Source organism: Vulpes vulpes, chromosome 15 (genome assembly GCF_048418805.1).
Source record: "Vulpes vulpes isolate BD-2025 chromosome 15, VulVul3, whole genome shotgun sequence".
Taxonomy (NCBI): Eukaryota; Metazoa; Chordata; class Mammalia; order Carnivora; family Canidae; genus Vulpes; species Vulpes vulpes.
Window position 1 is genome coordinate 71,515,485 of NC_132794.1, and position 21,068 is coordinate 71,536,552.

General features: G+C 38.5%; 1 protein-coding gene across 24 annotated transcripts in view; it reads left to right on the forward strand.

Moving 5' to 3' along the window:
- Positions 1 to 21,068, forward strand: part of MAP2K5 (mitogen-activated protein kinase kinase 5) — a 259,266-nt gene that overhangs the window by 42,517 nt on the left and 195,681 nt on the right. For all 24 annotated transcript variants that reach the window (XM_072738900.1, XM_072738899.1, XM_072738891.1 and 21 more), the window contains 4 exons: positions 526 to 566; positions 1,521 to 1,588; positions 7,795 to 7,843; positions 14,877 to 14,941. In XM_072738900.1, coding sequence (XP_072595001.1) covers positions 526 to 566; positions 1,521 to 1,588; positions 7,795 to 7,843; positions 14,877 to 14,941 — 223 coding nt within the window. The remainder of the gene's footprint in view (positions 1 to 525; positions 567 to 1,520; positions 1,589 to 7,794; positions 7,844 to 14,876; positions 14,942 to 21,068) is intronic.

The following is a 21,068-nucleotide window of genomic DNA, read 5'->3' on the forward strand; positions in this document are numbered from 1 at the left end:
AAAGTAAAATTAATGCTATCATTGTATTTTAATAAATTTGACTACTTATTGCTGTGCAAACTGGTATTCAAACTTGAATATTCCATTTTAGATTCTCTAGCCATCTTTCTGGCATTAAAAGACCCTTTTCTCCCTACCCCTCTCCCCCCATAACCTAGCTATTTTCAAAGTAGTTTAAGTGATAGCAGATATACAATGTAATAGAGTTGAGGAACGATTGCAGAAATTTGAATTATGAAAGGAATCTAATCATTTTAGCTCAGTTAACTTGATTTTTATATGTTTTAAGCAGAAATTGGAATTTATATGAGGTGGTGTCAGAAAGCTCTTTGCATTTATAAATGCTCACTCCTGCAAGTTAAAAACCCTGGTTCATAATTCCCACTTTGGGTCTTGGGAGCCACTTTTCAATCATTTCTCTCTGCTAATTTTGGTGTCACCCTCATTTCTTTTTAAACGATTCATTTTGAGCAAATTTGTAAATGGCCCTGATGTGTTCTACAATTTAGTCAATTACTGTTTCAGCCTGCAAGCCTCCTGGGGAACGGAACATACATGGCCTGAAGGTACGAATTTCAATAATTGTTTCAGTAAAGTTAGATGGATTTGTAATGCTGTGTTCCACTTATTGAAATGTCAAATAAAACTGCACTTTCTCAAGCTCTGACAAGCGATTCTTTTTTTTTTTTTTTTTAAACAGGATGTGGAGGGGGATTCATTTGTAGTATTTGCTCAGTATGTGTACATATTTGGGTCGAAGGGTTTTGGTGCCATATTTTTTTATTATTTGGAATTTTTGGTTGGTCCATTTCTTCAGGATGACTCTAGGTATATTGTCCACAAAGATTTATTTGGATGAAAATACAGACTTCAATTCAGTGATTAATTAAGCACATAAGCATATTGCACACAGAATACCCTCCTCTTCTTTTGACATATTTATGTTAGAATCATATATCGATTTAATGTCTTTTCCTTGTTCTGTGTCTTTTGAATTCTGGATTTCTGCTTACAGCTTTACATTTGAAAGAAAAGCTGGCTATTGTATTAGATTCAAGCATTTTATAATTAATTATTTGGGCCTCATTTTTCAGTGAATAAGAAACATTCTACAGTGTTCTGTTTGGCTTTACATTTGGAAGGGTGTGAAAACTTGAGGTTCACCACTAACCTCTGAATGTATTCTTTATGTTCTTTTTTTGAACATACTGTTTTGTATATGAAACAAAACAAAGCAGTGAATTGAATTCAGTTCTAGATGGTGATTGAAAATTTCCCATTTATCTCTTCTTTGTTCAATGCTGTTTAAGTATTTGAATAATGACAGGAAAAGTGTATTATGTAATATACGGGTTGTACAGTTCTGTAACCTATATACTGAATAGACTCCAACTGTAGGTCTATCTAGCAACAAGCTAATTAACCTTCATAGTGAAATGAGAAATTTGTGGCAAATTATAGGTTAATTGGAACTGTGTCCTCAGAACACAAGACTGATGGAGATTCTTTCTTCCTTGTAGGTGAATACCCGAGCTGGACCCTCTCAACACGGCAGCCCAGCAGTCTCTGATTCACTTCCAAGCAATAGGTGAGGGCAAGCAAGTGAAGTGTGCCCATGAGCATGCTGATCTGCAGATTGGGGGTGGGGAAGAGGCCCATGGGATGACCCTTCTTTTCTGTAAGACCAGATGAATGCATATATGGCTAAGAAGAAATTTGACCAGTTGAGTCACCATAACTACGTGTTGACTAGAGAGAAAGAGCCTTACTGAGAAAGATGGAACGAGGTATTTTCAGCTATTAATTTTGATCTATAGAATGGTACTCCTTCAGTCTCCAACTTATACAGAAAAATCAGTGCCTTTGACCTCAGTGCCATTTATGCCTTGATGATCTGGTTCATAAATTGTATTAGGCTCATTATTTTTTTCTTGCTTGCCTATCTTTTGGCAGTATTGTTATCCCCTGACATTTTTACTAGAAAGAGGCAAGGAAAGAGTGAAGGAGTAAAATTTAGATGGACCAGCCACGTTGTTCTTTTTGTATCTTTGGTCATATGAAGATTGATGCTATTTATAGAAGGAAGATAATCTTCATTAATTCATGCTAACAGTGCCCCGACACTGGCATGAGGATACTAAATAAAGACGTGAGAGCCTTTTCACAGTGTTCTTCTGATAGGCCTAAAATCTTATTTCCAGATTTTCATGGTCCTCAAGTAAGAAGGAGCAACCTGCTTAAGCTGATAGAATTCTGAGTCATCCTAGTTATACGTGTGGTTATTCAGCCAGTAAGCTTCCCTACTGTGCCTGAAGATGACACTGTGGAGGTGATGCTCTGTATGTATGTATTCACACTGGTGACTGAAAAGCCAGCATCGAGCTACCCTTCCATTCTGTGTCCAGGTTCTTCTGGGTTTGGAGCTGTAACCAATATTGCCTTTTATTGGCTGAGATGTAGTTTGGGTTTCTCCTCTTCCTTCCCTACTCCTCCTTAACCCAGAGTCTTCATTCTTTTTGCCACAGGGCTTTACTGTAGATAATTTAAAGTCTAGCCTTCTGACTCTCTTTTTACTCTACTGTCTCCTGCCCCCCCCCCCCCCCCGCCTCCACCCAAAGTCACTTCCTTGATTGCTTTATTGTAGTGTCAGGATATCTACTCACCAGCTTTCTTGGGGTGAACACACGACTTTTAGAGTGTTTCCCACTTAAGCAATTTATTCTGTCTTCAAGTACACTTAGCCTGATTATTCATCGGAGGTGCATCTGTCCTTGTGGGCACAAGGAGTAGGTCTCTTAGTCCTCATTTGAGAGCTTGACCCTGGCGCAGCAGTGTGGAGACACTGGGCTGAGAGTCACTTGTTACATTCAGTTCAAAGAAGGCCAGGCATTTCATTTTTACCACTACTTTCAGAAAAGTTGTTACTCACCCAGATTCACCATGAGCCTTGAGGAGAAACCAGGTCTTTCCCTGGTATCTTAGGTCCCATTTCATCATAGTATAAAAAGCAGGATAGAGTTGAAAAAAAATGGTAAGGCAGAGATGGGGCAGGATAACTTTTTAGTTCTCTGAGATTTAGCATTTACAGCGTGAATAAATTAGCTTGGTTTTTAAAGAATGACTGTGTATATTCACTGAGTGTCATAAAATTTCCAGGTTGGACAGAAATTTGGAAACTGTCTGATCTAGTAGTTCTCGGCCCTTTGGTATAGCATCTTTGCTTACCTGTGTGACAGCCTCCCAGCTAGTGATGGTGGCTTCCTCCGGTAGGGACTTCTGTTATGGGAGGAACGCAGTTTGAAGGAGACCTATCATAGATTTTAATATACCACCCCAGGTTGGCCATGTTCTATGTCCCTTGTTGACAATTAACCAAAAGTATTTACTGAGTGCCACTTATTATGTGCTGTCCTATGCACGAGAAATACAATGTGGTCTGCCTGTACAGCTTGCTATCTAATGGATATACAGAAAAAATATATACAATCACACCTTACTTATAATTAGTGTTTTAAAGGAAGTAAGCAGGTTTTGAAGTAAGCAGGTTTTGAACATATTCCTGCCCAGAAAACTGGGCATTTAGACAGCCTGCTCAGGGACTCATTCTTGGGAGGAGAGTGACATTCTGTTGAGGCCTGCAGGAGGGTAAGGGCCAGCAGAGGGCATTTAAGAGGGAGCGGGGAGCATCGGGGAAGGCCCTATGGTGGAAAAGGAGCACACCGTGTTCATAAGCAGGCCAGTCTGATTGGAGTGAAGGGGGTGGTGTGGAGAGATGGGGGCGGGGAGGAGAACATTGGAGTGACAGGCGAGAAGGAGGTAGACTGGAGCTGGATCAGCAGGGCCTTAAGTTTGAGTTTTCCTCTTGGTGTATTGGCATTGGTGAGCCATCAGATGGTTTTCAGGAGTCCTGTGGCCAGCTCTGTTTATAAAACACCCTCTGCTGTGGGGAATGAGTGGAGAAGCACCCATCTTACCCTGCTCTGTTTTGGTGCTTGATTCCCCACAACCTTGCCAAATGGTCACCCAGGCTCTTCCTGAATATGCCTTGCAGCATGAATGCACTTTATTCGCCATGGCAGCCTGTCCATTTTCACATAGCTCTGTCTTCGAACTTTCTTTGTCACGAGCTGAGATCGGTCCCTCTTTAGGACCCACTCATAAAGATTTCGTTTGGCCCTCAGAGCACAGCTGTTCCCTTTCCTAGGTTGCTCTTCCCGTTGTCTTCCCTGCAGATGTACTTCTATAGATTTCTTGTCTCAGCAGATTTTCCCACACTTACCTGGTTGCCAACTTGCTGGGCATCCTTCACTGCCTCCTGGGCCTCCCTCAATGCCACATCAGTCCCTATATCTGTCCCTTCCGAGTCACTCTGGAGTCCATCCACTTGTCAGCAGCCTGTTGCTGCCGAAGCAGTTGGGGCTCTGGGGATTGCTGTGGCAGACATCTGCTGGCTTCCTCCTCCAGTCTTGCTCTGTGCAGTCCCTCCCCATACCATGGCCAGGGGGATCTTACTGACACTCACTCTGAGCCCATCATTCCCCCTTTACAGCTGCTCATTGCACTTCAAAACCTTCAGGACAGTGTATAGCCTTGGCTGCAATGGAGCAGTGGCCTTTCACATGTAGGCCTCTGCCCTCTTTGCCCCTTCCTACCTGACATTCTAGCTTTGCTGATGAATGTGTGGTGCCCTCAGTGGATCATGCTTTCTCTTACTCCTGGCCCTTCCTGCTTTCCTCCTTTTTTGTCCCCTCCTTCATATTCAGTCTGGCCAGTCTCGGTCATCTTTGAGGAAACAAGCTATTATCGTCTTCTGATGATTGCCCACCTCCTACTGTATACCAGGTGCCCACTCTATGAATTTCCCTAATCCCCTGGTGCCTGCTTTTACTGTGGCAGTTAGCACGTTGTGTGTTACAATCACTTCTGTCCCCCAATAGATTCTGTACTCTTTGAGGGCAGTGACTGTAGCATATTCATTATTGAATTCCCAATTCCCAGTGTGATACTTGCCACATAGGAGATAGTCAATAATGCTTGAATGAATGAGTGGATGAACAAATTTATATTCCCTCTAACTCTTGTCTCTGAATTAAATTCTCCCAAACTCATTCAAGCCTTTCCGATACATTATTTCTAGTCCCCTCACCCATTTCCTCTTCTTTAGATGTCTCAATGTCCCTCTTAAAGTATCATACCAAGGTTACAGTAACATCACATTTAAATTTAAAATGTTTTAAAAAGTGATTTTTGGATAGCCCAAGTCACTGTGATCATTAACGATAAACAAAATATTGAGTAAATTGAGGAACAAGAAAATTGCCAGAATTTTTTCTTTTAGTGCGACCAAGTGGTAGTCAGACATTGTTATAATGAATGAAATCAGCATTCTCCTGTTACTCTCAAAGCATGAATCAGTTTTTGCCTTAGGTGGATGACTGTTTATTAAACTGAGTTTACTAAGCCACATGGTGTTGCTAGGCCATAATTACTGAATTCAAGTCCCACTGCCAATTCAGGGCCTTTCCTAAATATTATGGCTTTCTCCTTCTGTAAAATCAAGATGATTAAACTTTTCATCTATCTATCTCCAGTGTTAGGAAGATTGATGAAACTGTATTAAGGAATCACATTTTGTTTCTTGGATGAAAGATGTTTTGTAAATGCAATGAATCAAAATGTTATTATTTCAAGTTGTATGACATTATGGAGTATCTGTGGAGAAACCTTGCCTTGGCATTGTTTGGTTATTTCTAATTTTACAATAGTAGTAACTGTTAAATTGGGAGTCATCTGTGGGAATACAAGGGTCTAAATATTTCCCAGGATAAAAAAATATGTGTGTGTGTGTGTGTGTGCGTGTGTGTGTGTGTGTAAGAGAGACAGACTGAGGAGGCTTGAGCCCTAGTTTCCTTGATAAATTATTCCCACAGGGCTATAGTTGCTGTGAGGATTAAATCAGGATAATAAGTAATAGCATTTAGCACCATGCCTGGCACATGGTATCATCCAGTAAATGATAGCTGTTATTATTATTTTCTTAACTGGATTGATTTTGGCAGTTTATTTTTTGATATTTGTTTCTACTTTGGTCTTATTCTACAAAATTCTTTTTTTAAACTATTTATTTATTTATTTATTTATTTGAGAGAGAGAGATAGAAACAGAGAGAATCGGGGGATAGGGGCAGAGGGAGAGGGAAGAGCAGATTCCACACTGAGCAGAAAACCCATCCCAGGGTTGGATCCCAGGACCCCAAGATCATGACCCCAGCTGAAGGCAGCCTCTTAACCAACTGAGCCACCCAGGCACCCCTCATTCTACAGAATTCTTAACTGCCACTTCAGGATGTGAATTCTTAGACTTGGGAGGACCTTATTGAAGTTTAGAATCCTTGGTTGAGGGCATGTTTTATAAAATCTGGAGAAAGCAGGGACTGAGGCTCCATAGTCTGTGTTTGACCATAGCAGAAGTTTAAGAAGTATTTAGGAAGAAGAATAATCGTAACTTGAAATAGCAAGTGTGGTCAAACTCGAAGTCTGCGGTCTTTCTCAAATATAACTTACTAAAGGTACCAAATGAATGTGTATGTATGTGTGTCTGTGACGGCCGTATAATAAATCACAACCAAAGCCACAACCTCCATTTGCCGAACACTTAGCACACACCAAGTCACTGGGAAAGGGCATATATAGAGGAGATAAAGATGTGGTTTGTGTTCTTGGGGATCTTCCAGTCTTAGGGGACGGTGTAATGGAAAGAAAAGCATCTATGCAGGTAACTTAACACAAGGGGGGAGAGTTAATTTGGTAGATGCGTAGAGGGTTTGAGTAGATAAAGAATAGAGTTAACAAGCTTTAAATTTCCAATGAGAACATTGATGAGATGAGGTGCTATTTTGTACCTCACTCTACTGAGTGGATATCTTTGGGTCTAGTTAGACCCATTATAAAAGCTATTATTATATCATTATAAAGCTAGAAGGACTTCAGAGCACCCCCTGGCCACTTTTCCTAAATTTATTCCATAAGTGTTTACATAACCATAGATGTCCAAAGGAAGAGCATTTTCATATTTCTTAATGAACTCTGGAAGCTGGATCTCCCACTTATAGTACAGAAAAGGAAAGAAAGCAGCAGAAATTTATTTAGTATCTACTATATGCATGAGCTTTTTGTAATATTTAATTTTCTTGATTACCCTTTAATGTTGCTATTTCCCCAATTTTACAGAAAGGAAATTGTAGTTCAGAGAGGATAAGTAACGGACTCGTTCCAGATCGCACAGCTAGAGAGTCCCAGAATTGATTTCTGCTTCACATTTGCTTCTCAGCAAGCTGAATTGTAACTCTTAACTCTTAACTGTAATAAAAGATCAGGACTTAAACTGTTTTATCTTTTGAAGTTCTATTTTCTTGTTTCTGTGAACATACAAAGAATGCATCATTAAGTACTTTGTATTTAGCAGATGACAGAGTCCACATAAAATAGCCGCTGAAAGGCTACCCAAAGGCAGCGGGACTAATAGCCAAAAAAGGTCACTGAAGTCATCCATAAGGTAGTCTAGCCTCATTGTGACTGTAGACTTCTTTATGGCTTTAGAGATTCAGGTTTTTTATTTATAACTTTGCCATTTGGCCAGTTACTTCCAAAAAAAAAAAAAAAATTATGTAGGAAGAAGGTTGTGAAGAGTGTAGTCCATGTCTACACCTAAAACAAAGTATTTTAGTGTGGAATTCTGAGTGGTGTTCCAAGGTGTCTGTAGTCTTGCCATTAAAAATCATGTCTTCCTTTTCAGCTTAAAGAAGTCTTCTGCTGAACTGAAAAAAATATTAGCCAATGGCCAGGTAGGTATCATGACATATTAAAATTTTCTCATAGCTGTAACTTGTTACTGCCCAGTTTTTGTATCCATAGACTTAATATACAGATAAAGAGCCTGTGAATGGCTTCTTGTCATAAATGAATTACAATGGCTTAATTTGATTGGCAGAACAATTTGCAGCACGTTTTTCAAACTGTGCTAATGGGTTTCGCTCCCAGCAGATTGAAGTACCATGCACACACCCTGCTGCCATCTCAGTCTAAAAAAAGTTAATCAGTTCTGAACAAGTGTGTCAACCCATGGGTTGTTGAAATGGCCCTGCATCGGGAGGTGACTGCTGCTTTCATTATCTTTGAGGAGAAAAGGAAAAACTGTTACTTTCTTACCTTGGCTCCTTCTTTTGTCCTGAAAGGAATACTGGCGTTTTAGGGAGACACAGTAACAGCAGACCTTTGGCATTTAAAATTGTTTGGCTTGAGAAGCCCTTGGTTTGGTTTGCCTGGTGGACTGGCCATCCTGAAGCTGAATGACCTCACCCAGCCAGTGAGGGACAAACGGGCCTGCAGGCCAGTTATTTCTCACTAATTTTGATTCAAGTAAATGGACACATCTGAAATATTATAGTGCTTTTAAACATACACTGGCAAATTAAGCTACCTACAGGGTCCTCGATTCTTCAATAGCAACATAAATGCGTTTTAATGTTTGTTATAGAGGAAGCCCTTTGATAGCCTTGGAGGCAGGCGCCTGTCCATTGCGATCAAGCCTGCCTATTAGGCTCTATTGACTGAGACATCTGTGTCACTGCAAATAAAAGACTCTTATTGATTTTCTTAACTGCTGTTCACTTCCCGTCCATGTTTCGAAGGCTGAAATCTTAATTATCTCAGATGCTTATTCAGTGCCTTCACACGCTGACCTCTCCAAGGCTCATTGGCATTTCATGAATCAAGTACTTGTAGTGGAGCCCGTCAAGAAGACAAAGCTGGGTCCTCATGCTTGTCCTTTAATATCACCTGTAACTTTGTGGCCTAATAGATGTGCATGACTTACAACGGTGACTGTAGGGTAGTGCTTCTGAAAGCCTACTTCCTTAGCGCACAGTCTCTTGAATACAGTTAGAAAAAATAAGTTGATCTGGTTCCAACATTTGATCATCATCCAGAGTGTGTGAATTCTAGTCCTTAGATATTCTGTTCACAGCTAATGAGAACCTGATGATGTGCATGTAATCTTGATGGCCGTAAAATTTAGGTAGTGTTTACCTAATACTTTTGACTTGAAGCAGCCAGAGGTTGGTTTGGATTGAGGTCTGCAAATGCGTCCCCCTAGTGCCCTGGATGTGTTCAGAGCCCGTATGAAACAAAACCTGATTGAAAGCAGCAACTTTGAGCCTAGAATATTTACTTATCTTCAACATGCTTGCATTCTGGTTACTAATTGTAACTTATGTATGAGTCACTTGCTTTCTTCAGCTGGAAAATATATTTCAAAATTGACATAAATTAGAAGCTTTAACTACATTTGTTCAACCCAGGCAATGGAAAATAACCTGTCATAGATTCCTCTTTCAAAGATGAAAAACAGTTTATTTCCACCACAAAAAAATGAGCATTCTGAAATGTTCCTAATGTTTTGACAACAGACCTAGTACCATAAATATCTTAGTGGTCTCAGTTACGAGGTTCTCTGTGGTGGAAGATTGTTGTAACGATGATTTTTGACACTTAAAGATTGTTTATTGCCCTCCCTTGGGAATGTGATAACCCCACGTTCAACACTATGGTGTTTTCTTTCTTTCCAGGAGCAGCCTTCATTGTATTTACTTTCATTCACATGAACAAACAAAACAAAAACGCACCTTTAGAAGTCTTCCTAATACCTCCTTGTACTAATTTCTCAGTTCCTTGGTGCTATAGGATAACTAGAGAGTGAGCGAGATCGCACTGCAGTGAGGTAATGTGCGCAGCTGTGGTGTCAATAAATTTCTGGGTTGAGCACTGACACCACTTGATATGGAAGATGTAAGTCACATTTAACGATACTTTAACACTTGAGCATAGTTTTTTATTTTAGTGGTTTATGCTCTCAAGCATTAATAATGATTTGCCTTTCCACTAGCCTCCACTTAGATTTAATAAGGAATTCATATTAATCATTAAAAGAAAGGGACATGATTCTTCAAGATAATCAAATATTGACAGGTTAGAAATAGCTTTCTGCCTGGGTTCATTGATATAGGTTATGTGATATAAATATTTATTTCTTTTCTGTCACTCAGAGTAAATGCCACCAATTGATTCAGCATTGATATAGTGTCAACAGTTCATAAGAAACATTTGACTGGCTTGTGTTTTCCGATTAGTCTCTGCTCTATAAAGTGGGATTTACTAAATCTCTCCAATTGTCTGCTCATAGAGTGTGACTGCTTTCTGAAACCATTATTGCTTCGATTTGTGAAGCAAAGGTCTAGTGATAGGCCTGGTTTCTGTCAGACCTTTACATATAAAATAAGGATTAATTGAGCATTTTTATTTTAATGATTTATAAGCGATAGGTACTGATTCATCTTAACACAGGCAGACAATAAGCAAAGAATATTTTCTTTGCTGATCCATAATTGAATTCCATTTCATTTTTCTCATTAATTTCATTAATATTATATTAAATCAAGCACTTTTTAAAATTTAACATACAGTCTTTGGAATGGAGACATTGTTTTTCTTTTACCACTTAATGTTGGAGGGTTCCTTTCTTTTCCTAGCTTAAAAAAAGCCAAATCATCAGATATTTTGGGCATGTTTCATTGAGACCTATAAATCAGTACCACTGGTATGTTTTTGTGATGTGTTTTTCCCACTTCCGTTTTAGTGTCGTATCATTTCTTTAACATTGGCCCTTGATTTGAAACTGATTTAGAAATGGCCCAGTAGGTCAGCTTAAAGGATTATAAAAGTGCACAGTGACCCCAACCAAGGATGAATGACTTTGACCTTTGCATCTCTAAAGTTGTTTTTCCTCTTTTTTGTGTTTTAGATTTTGTAGGAGAGGGTTACACTATTTTCCTATTCTTGATAAATCAGGTATAAATATACTGAGAAGCTATAGTTCATATAGATCGTAGAACTAATTCTGACCCTGCTGCATGTTTGGCGCTTTTGAGAACTTCAGCTGCCTTTGGGAAAATTTGTTGTGTTTAGAAGGGTGAAAAAAAAAAAAAAAGAAGAGGAAGAAAAATATGAATTCTCCTGTAAAATTAGCTTTAAAAGTTGTATTATCACCATTATATAAAACTCTTAGATTCTTATGATTCACCTTACATCCCACACAAAGACCAAAACATAAGTGAGACTGTATGGAAGTCCACACTGCATGACACCCTCCCCTCCCCACACACACAACCCGTGGGTTGTCCTGTCTAGTCCACGTTTCTTTCCCAGGCCCTGACTCTCCTTCAAGTGGAGCAGAGCCCAATGCCCATCATTTCTCCTGGGTCATTTGCTGTATTTCAGTTGACATGTAATTATAACTCTAATGGCTTTTACTTCTCTCACATCTAGTATTCTCTGCCTTTTATTTGCTTTTTTTAGTCAAAACAAGGAAACAGTTATATTTAAAAATAACTCAGTATCAGGGCAGCCACAGTGGTGCAGCGGTTTAGCACCACCTGCAGCCCAGGGTGTGATCCTGGAGACCTGGGATCGAGTCCTACATCGGGCTCCCTGCATGGAGCCTGCTTGTCCCTCTGCCTGTGTCTCTGCATCTCTGTGTGTGTGTGCGTGTCTCTCATGAATAAATAAATAAAATCTTAAAAAAAAAATAACTCAATATCTCTATTGAACAAAAACTTTATTTCACCTCCTTTTTATATAAAGAGCTATGTGATCTTTGAAACATTTCTCTTCTTAAAAACAAATACCACAGCTTATGAAATTGCTTTTAACTTGTGAGTGCCTTTCCTTTGGTTCTTTCCTTCCTGTGGGCCAGTGATGGGGGAGGATGTCGCTCCATACTTAGCCAGGACATTAGCTGCTAAGATATGGCATCGAGCAGAGACTACTGAAGGACAGAGTTCTAGCCTTGACTAGTTGTTACTGACTAGTTTTATGACCTAATTGGGCTTTGCTCTTGGAATGCTGTACAGTTCTGTGATTTTTTGTGATACTTGATCCCAACTGTAATGTTTAAATACTGTATGCTGTAGACATATAAATCCCACCTTTGTCTCAAAACGAACACTGTTCCTGTGCTTCATTTTGAAAAGTTGAATTAATATGCTATCTAAAGAAAAAAGACAACAATGTTATCAACTGTTAATTGATCCCGTTAGTGATTTTTTCATAGTTAAGAGCAAAGATTTGAGTAACCCATTTTGATCAGAGATTTGAAATTCTCAAACGGTTGTTTATCAGTTCATGAGCTTGGCTCTAAAGGGTTTCCTTTAAAAATTTTTTTTATACAAATACCATTTGCATACTATATAAAATTAGAAAATCCAAATAAGTGAAAAGGAAAAGAATCTGATTTTTTTTAAATATAAAAATCTGTCCATCAGTTCATAGGCCAGGCAAAGGTCTATAAAACTTTAAAACATTGGAGAAACATTTTAACTATCTTTTTATGGATACTGTCTTTTTAAGTGAGATAGTTTTAGGACTTTCCCTCCAAAAAAACCACTTTTATCTTTATGAGGCTCTTATAATCTTATTCTCTGAGGGATTCCAAATTTCTATCCTTGAATTTGCTTACCCAGTGCTTAGCACACACACACACAAAATATACAACATCTCTCAGCCCTTCCCCTGTTGGCTGCCTACCACTCCTGGTCAGGTTGGAATGCTGGGGATGTGCGGTAGACGGCTGCTCCACTTATATTCTCAGCCTCTTGGGTATTAGAGGTTAAAAACAATGTCCGGACTATAATGGTTGAAGCTGCTCAGAGACATGCCATACTTGCTTCTTTGCCTTCTCTTCTTCCAAAAAATTCCACAAAATCAAGCCCCCTGCAAAGTCCTAGGTCCATCCCAGTGTGTTTTTGGAATGTGTAATAACAGTATGTCTTGGTTTGTATATTTTTCTGAGAGGAGATTACTGGTCCTTTTATCTGGAAGGCCCTGATGGAGTGGTAGAGGGGATGTAGTCTTGGGGTGTGATTCCCCCAGAGCCTGAATCCTATATGTACTCCCTGAAATTTGTTCTCTTAGAAATTTGCTTTGGGACCTGATGAGGGTGCAGCTTGTTAGGCAAGCTAATGGGATGAATGAGGTTGTTAAGAATGCTGTTTAGACTACCTTGAGAGATGTTTCGAAGGAATTAGTCTATTTGTACTGGCTGGCCAATAAATAATGCAGTTTATGTGTGTCTCCTTCATACCCACTGATCAAAGTAAACCCAGTAAGAGCTCTGCTACCTTAGTATCTCAAGTGACTTGATGTGCTGCTCTTCTTCATGCTATTTAAAACATATCATTTGGCCCAGAATAATGAAGTTTTCTTTCTTTTCTTCATGTTCTGTCTTTTATATAGGTTAAAATATGGCTTCTTTTCTCTGCATTAGTAATATAAAGATAATGAAGAACAAAATTTCCCTTAAATAGGAAAATAGTTGCCAGTTTTTCTGACTTGTCTATCATTTTGCCTCTGACCCTAAATATAGTAATTAGCCGATTGCAAATTGCATCAATCGGGTTGTACTACAATTAAATTTGGTGTTGAATTGGCTTTTACACATTAATATGTCAATATTCTTTTAAGGATTTGCAGAATGGCTTGGAAAGGAAGCTGTTTCTGTTACCTGCACTATATTCCTAATTATCACGGCTCTCTGAAGCTTCAACCTCAGAAATGTATAGAAGAAAAATATTTCCCTTGATAAATGGAACCTTGCTTTATTCAAGTGGTGGATGTTTAGAGCAAAATATTTAAAGCTTTACTATAATGGTCTGAAAGCAAACTATTTTTTTTCCAGGTGATATTGAATTAAAAACTCCATCCATTTTCTGCCCATGCAAGGCAATGCAATTCCCTGGAAATTGATTTTTTTTTTCAGGGCTTACTATGGCTTTTCCCAAGCTTTAGCTATATGGAAAATAACACTTTTATTGAATCCATTTAGTGAATAAAGTTGGCAGTTAATTTTTAAGCAACTGGACCAGTGTGTAGAAAATTACTGAATGCATCAAATATAATCTGACTGGTCTTAAGGTCATTTGATAAATAATTTAGGGAGTTCTTTAAAACTCCAAAACATTATTTTGTGGACCTGAAATAATCAGCTACTATTCACAATACAAACGAGAGTAGTAATTGTGGTGTAATAGTTTCACAGAACTGGGGAAGATATGCATGCTCTTTAACAAATTATGAAAATGACTTGAGTTTATAAGAATCACATGCTTATATGTTTTCCCTTTCTGCATTGCAATATTTGACTGCATGTGCATTTGAAAGTGCACTAATTTGGGCCTTTTCCATCAGTGTAATATGATTTCTACCCAGTTACCGCTGTATACTAATATACTGTTTCCGAAGAAAAGCTCTATCTACTTCAGGAAAATCATTAACATTATTCAGCTGGTTTGTTTAATGTTAGCTATGAGGTCACCTAAGGAGTTTTTAGGGGCTGATTTACTTACAGATTGTGCATTAGATTACCGGGCGTGTGTCTGTGTGTGTGTGTGTTGTCTTCCCAAGTTTGACTTTGGTTATGTGCAGTGCTATTTGGCATTGGTTATGTGTAGTACTGGGGACTGTGTTCTTATCAGTATCTCTGACCTGACCCTTTTGAGCTATGTTATATCATTCCATTTTGACACCTTTTATCAAACTTTAATGAAATGACCCAGGCAAACAAATTGTCATTAAACTTTCCATCACTTTGTCCCTTGGTATCGTCTTTTATAAATTGGACAGCAAATGTTGTATTGATCTTCTCGTTCTTGCAGCTGAACTTGAAATGACCCAGACTGCTTGTTGTTTATGGCCTAGAGTTGCTTTTCCTTGACATTTCCATCCACAGCATGACACCCTTTTTGTTTTTCTTTCTTTCTCGTGGAGATGAATGAACAAGACATACGGTATCGAGACACTCTTGGCCATGGCAACGGAGGCACAGTCTACAAGTGAGTAGTCGATTTTGTTTAAACTTTCTATCCACTTTTGCCAAATGTGAGCACCCAGGTTCTCCATGGCAAAGATTTTTAAATGACCACCAGCACTTAAATGTTATTTCTACTTTGACTCCAAAATTCTGCAAGGCATCTATTTTCTCAGGAATTGCTTGGAAAAGTGCATTTATATTGCCTCTTTAATATTTCTCTGTCTGCATCTCTCCTGGGTGAGCAGTTAATAGTCCACCATTAGCGAGTATACCTTTAACTGGCCTGAAGTTTAATGCATTTTTTTCCTTCACTCTTTCACACCAGTTTTTTTAAAACTTGCCAGCACCCTGTGCTAGTCCCCTGCCCTTTTACAGCTGTGCCCAGTAGAAGACAACCTTTATAAATACCATTGCTGTGCCCTGTGTCAACACTGTAAGTTATTAACAAACCCTCTTCCTGTTGTATTTCCTTCTCTCCTCACCTGAGTCCCGAGAGAGTTTCTACACATTGATGAATATGTTAAGTTATAAAATTCTCCCAAATTCCAGTAGCAGTGATCTTACCCTAAAGGAGTGTTCATTTTCATATTAAAAAATGCTAACCATAAAAAATAGTTCTCTCGACAGGGAAGTCTTTCTCATGCAGTAGTGCAAAGTTTAAACTACATAATGTAATATCTGGTACTTAATAGTCTGCAATGGTGTATGAAAAATATTCCAGTAGGAATTAAAAAATCCATACTCTGTAAGAAAGCCCTGAGGGAGTAATAAAGCTTTCCTCCAGAGAGCTGTTTTCCATATATACACTGACTCTGCATCACATTATAATTGTGTTTTTACCTTAGATGTTTTAACATTGATATTAATACATATCTTCAAAGTTGTGAAACAATTTATAATTGGTTATTAATGTTCTTAGAATTTGAAGTGCTTGCTAGCCGCGTGACTATAAATAAAAATTGCACTATTGCCTGGTGACCATGAAGGGTCACATCCTAAAATCCCAGAACATCTTCCACATATAGATGCAGCCTTGGCATAGAATTAGCTTTCTTAGGGTTAGAAGCTTCTTCTAGTCAGCTGACTTACTCAAGACTTCAGTCTTCTCTGTAGGTAGAGCCAGGATATGAGTCCATTCTCCTGAATCTAGTCCTTAAGAACTTATGTTCATATATTTGGATTATTTTTTTCCTACAGATGATTGGGTATTGTGAGGAGTTGGTCTGAAAATTAAGTACTTCTACTATGATAATTCAGAGAATTAAATAACAGCATATTGCTTACATGATCCTGAGGCCCTGCCCGTAAGATGTTTTATGCCTAAAGCATCTGATGGGGGAATCCCTGGGTGGCTCAGCAGTTTAGTGCCTGCCTTTGGCCCAGGATGCGATCCTGGAGTCCCGGGATCGAGTCCTGCGTCGGGCTCCCAGCATGGAGCCTGCTTCTCCCTCCTCCTGTGTCTCTGCCTCTCTCTCTCTCTCTCTCTCTCTCTCTCTCTCTCTCTATCATAAATAAACAAATAATAAGTAAATCTTAAAAAAAAGAAGCATCTGATGGACTTGAGTCACTCTTGTCCTTCCCTGGGTCATATTAGCATTCCTTCCCAAGCAGCTCCCAGGCCTGCATAAAGAACATCTCTTCATCTTACTCTTCTTCTTAGTCTTAGCTGACTTGAATATTTACCCTGTTTTGAAAGTCCTTGGGTTCAGGTGCCCTTAAAAAGGAAAGAAGAAGGAACCTGCATGTTCTGATTTGCTTCTCTTGAGTTCCCTGTGGGGAGCAATTTTCAAAGCCTTAACCTTGCTTTTACTAATACTTTTATGCTCCATAGCCAGATGTAATAAAACAGGAAAGATTTCTAGCAATTTTTCAACTTTCTGGATTCCTTTTCTGACTTCAAATGGAATTCAAAATAATTTCTTTAGTTGCCTAACCTATTCACGTGTTCTATTTAACCAGATGTTTAACTCGCAAGCATGTTCGTATTTTGAAATTGAAGTCCTATTGTGAATTTGCCATCCTGGTTTATTCTAGGAGGGGGAGAAACAAGACCACCAAACTCCAGCAGATGATTTTTATTAGAACTAATATCCCAGATGTTAAGATTATGTATAAAACATAGGTTAATAACAAAAAGGGGAGGGGAATGCAGGGAAATGGAAATAACATGCCCATCTACCAAGGAAAAGTTACAATATGCAATCATGTTAGTGTTTTTGTGTGTTTGTTTGTTTTTTAAAGGTTTATTTATTTTAAAAGAGGGTTGGAGGAGCAGAAGAGGAGCTTACAGGAGCAGAAGAGGAATCTTAAGATTCTCTCTTTTTTAAAAGATTTAATTTATTTATTCATGAGAGACATAGAGAGAGAGAGAGGCAGAGACACAGGCAGAGGGAAAAGCAGGCTCCATGCAGGGAGTCCAATGTGGGACTCAATCCCTAAACTCCAGGATCACGTCCTGAGCTGAAGGCAGAAGCTTAATTGCTGAGCCACCCAGGCATCAGGCATCCCTTAAGACTCTCTCTTAAGCAGACCGTGCTGAGTGCTGAGCACTGAGCACAGAGCCCAATGTGGGGCTCCATCTCAGAACCCTGAGATCATGATGACCTGAGCCAAAACCAAGAATCAGGACACTTAACTGACTGAGCCACCCAGGCTCCCCAAATCATGTTAGTGTTTTATTCTTTGTTTAATCATGGTGAGAACATATAACATAAAATTTATATCCACACCATTTTTAAGCCTACAGTTCAGTGGCATTAGGCACATTCATATTGTTGTGCACCATCCATCTCCAGAACTCTTTTCATCTTGCAAATCTGAAACCTGTACTCATTAAACAGTTAATTCCTTGTTTGCTTTGTTCATGTTTTTAGCTAAGATGCATGGCTAGAAGTTCTCCTTTGATTAGGGCCACATTATCTTACACATCCTTAGCACAAGTTCTTTAACTGCTGGAATGCTACATTAACATTAGCAGCTTACCCTGAGTTTATTTATTTACCACTGCTAGTGCTCAATATGCTTGTTGTAAGATTTTTTTTTAAGTTTTTTATTTTTAAAAAAGATTTATTAGAGAGAAAGAGAGAGAGCACATGCTCAAACTGGGAGAGGGGCAGAGAGAGAGAAGAAGAGAGAGAATCCCCAAGCAAACTCTCCATTGAGTGCTGAGCCTGGGGGCTCCATCCCAGGATCCTGAGATCCTCAGTTGAGCTGAAATCAAGAGTCAGCTGTTCAACTGACTGAGCGACACAGGCGCGCCCCGCATGTTGTAGGATTTAATATGTTTCTGACAGTGGTTGTTTTTGGAGGATGAGTGGCAGTAATGTGATCATTTTAATGCTTTATTTTATGTAGTGTATTTCTTATACAAAGAAGACATTTCATTGATCTTATTGTTTAGGTGATTCTTAAGAGGAGAGAATGTAAAGACCCCAATTTGCATAACCACTTGTCATTGATCATTGGTCTTCATTTCTGCTTGGGCTTCAATTGTATTGTTCTTATATTCCTGGCTTTTAGTTCAGCCCAAAAAAATGGTATAATCGTCAAGAAATGAGAATCCACTTTACTAAAGTCTCTATAAAACTGTTTGATGTGTTATGATTGACTTTCTCCTACACTAAGTTTACCTTAATGGTGTTGACTATAAAAACTGTGATTTTTTTGAAACAAAATGATTACATTACAGGCTATGCTACATAAACTAGATGAAGAAAATATTGGAAAATCCACTCATTGGTAACAAAACTGCCTAATGGGCCTATTTAATTTTTTTCTTGTAAAGTATAATAAAGCTAATAAATGCAAAGCAAAAGTTTAATATTTCTTTCTTATTTGCTCCACTTGATGGGATGTTGTGAATTTCAAGGGATAGGACATCATGTGTAGTTGCAAAAATATATTGTTTAATAGTTGATCACATTTTCACCATTTAAGACTGGATGTTCCCCCGAGTTATACAGTATGAAATTCTGGGCCCAGACATTTAAACCAAGGGTATTGTGGATGCTGTGCATAGTCCCCTGCTGAGTTATTCTCTGTATTATGATAATGACCCAGGCAGGTAATTTTAAATTGGTATTTCTTGGATTACTAATTTGGGTGAAATGGATTATAAAGGAAATACCTTGGACTAAAGTAGAGTTTATGCCTAGGAAGAGTAATAATTTAGGAAAGAAAATGAATGTACTTTCATTATGGTTCCATTTCCCAAAATGCTGCATGGTGCTCCCAAAAAAACCCCAAGTTCAGGAATGACTCATATTCTATCCCCCTCTGAGAGACACGGTGAATTTTGGAAGTTTTGAGAAAGTAGAGAACAGTATGTGTTGTGGTTAAGTGTATCCTGTATCTGCCACTAGCTGTGTGACCTGTGGAAAGTTACATAACGTCTTCTGCCTCGGTTTGCCTGTGTGTAAAATGGGAATAATAACATGTAATAAGGTTGTCATGAAGTTAAATGAGATGTTGCATAGAAAAGGCTTAGCACTATGACCGACTAAATGTTACCTACTGGTTCAATGGTAGTGCTAATAATAGAAACATTACTAAGCCCTGTGCCTCCTACACTTACTTGACCATGGGGCTCTTTTTTTGAGGAACATCTACAAACATCTCAGATGTTGAACTGTGTTAGATTTGTGTTTAATTACCTTTAAGAAATTCTGTATTATATTATGATACATACACCTCTATGTTTCCTGCTATTCACTAGTTGTGTCATGAATGCGGTTTATTATATCTTATATATAATGATTGTTTAGAAGTTCCAGAGTATTTTCTCTTTTATCATAGTTTATTTTCAGATTGTTCTAGGACACCTGGCAAAATGTTGAGCCCATTTTACCACCGGAAAAAGCTAGGACTCATAAGCATTTGGCCACTCAACTGCAAAACCAGAATTCTAGTGGCTCTCCTCTTCACTCTGTGTTTTTCCCCTAGGCCGTGTTGTTTCTCAAGGTCAAGCAGAATCCATTGTTTCCTTGTATTTTCTAATGTGCTCAGCACAGTCCCAAGGATGGAATAGATGCTTTATATATGTTGGCTGAAATGAGAATGAGGCAAGTGGGGTTTTTTTCCAAAGCAAGTTTTAGTAGGCCTTTTTAGTTGGATTCTCCCATTTCTCTCATATCTAGCTAGTTTTAGAGCTTGCATAATTGTTTTAGCACATTCACCTGGAAGAATAGGAATTCTAAACTAAGGGCATATATTTGAATGATGAATTTTCTTTCAGGTGTTAAAACCGAGTACTTAGCATCCATTAACTCAACTTTGGAGTTACTGTCCTCTTTTTTTTGGAGAGTGTGTCACAATGAAATGAAAGTAATTAACAGGCCCACTTACTTTGGAAACATCCTATGATAATGAAGGCCAGTCACTCAGATTCTTTACTCCCTTGGGGCATTGTTTGATAGAGTCACTTAAGCTCTAGGTCCAGAAATAAAGTAATATTTAACTCTTAGGATTTAAATCATGCTAATAAGTCAGCCAACAAACACTTAGGGATCATCCTTTATTTTTTTCCTTAATGTAAATCAGTCAGCCTAAGACTCAGATTGTCAGCTTTTTGGTCCTGTATTCTAGTGTGTAGGTGTTTGGAAACAGTAATGAATTTTCTGCCTCCGGTCCCTTCCTAGTACATTAATGGTCTAACCTGGATTTGGGGTAGGATTTTCTCAGTGATGAGAAAACATGGTGTTTTGAAGATTGGATATAAACCATTATTTAAGAATTAGTTTGACCATATCTAGAGACAAGAAGAAGAGGGACAGGATAATAATTCTCAAAGGGTTGGTCTCTCCTTTTCTCTTTTGTCTTATCCATTTTATGAGATATTTGCCGGGCAGTAGGTGAGGATGGTCCTTGGAGATAGTAACTGAGATCACATGAACTATTAAGTTGTATTCTGCTCTTGTAATATGGCTGTAGAGTCCAAGGAAAACATTATGTTTGTGGTTTTGGAGCTGGAATTATATCAACTCATTACAGTAACATGATGTATTTAATGAAAACCAGAAGCTCTGGTGGTCAGTTACGTAAAATGAGAAAACACATGAATTGCTGTCTAATTAAATGCTGTTTAGTAAACAAAATATGTCAAAACATGAGATTCCTGAGGGGAAAGCATAATAAAAAAAGTGTCCTTAATG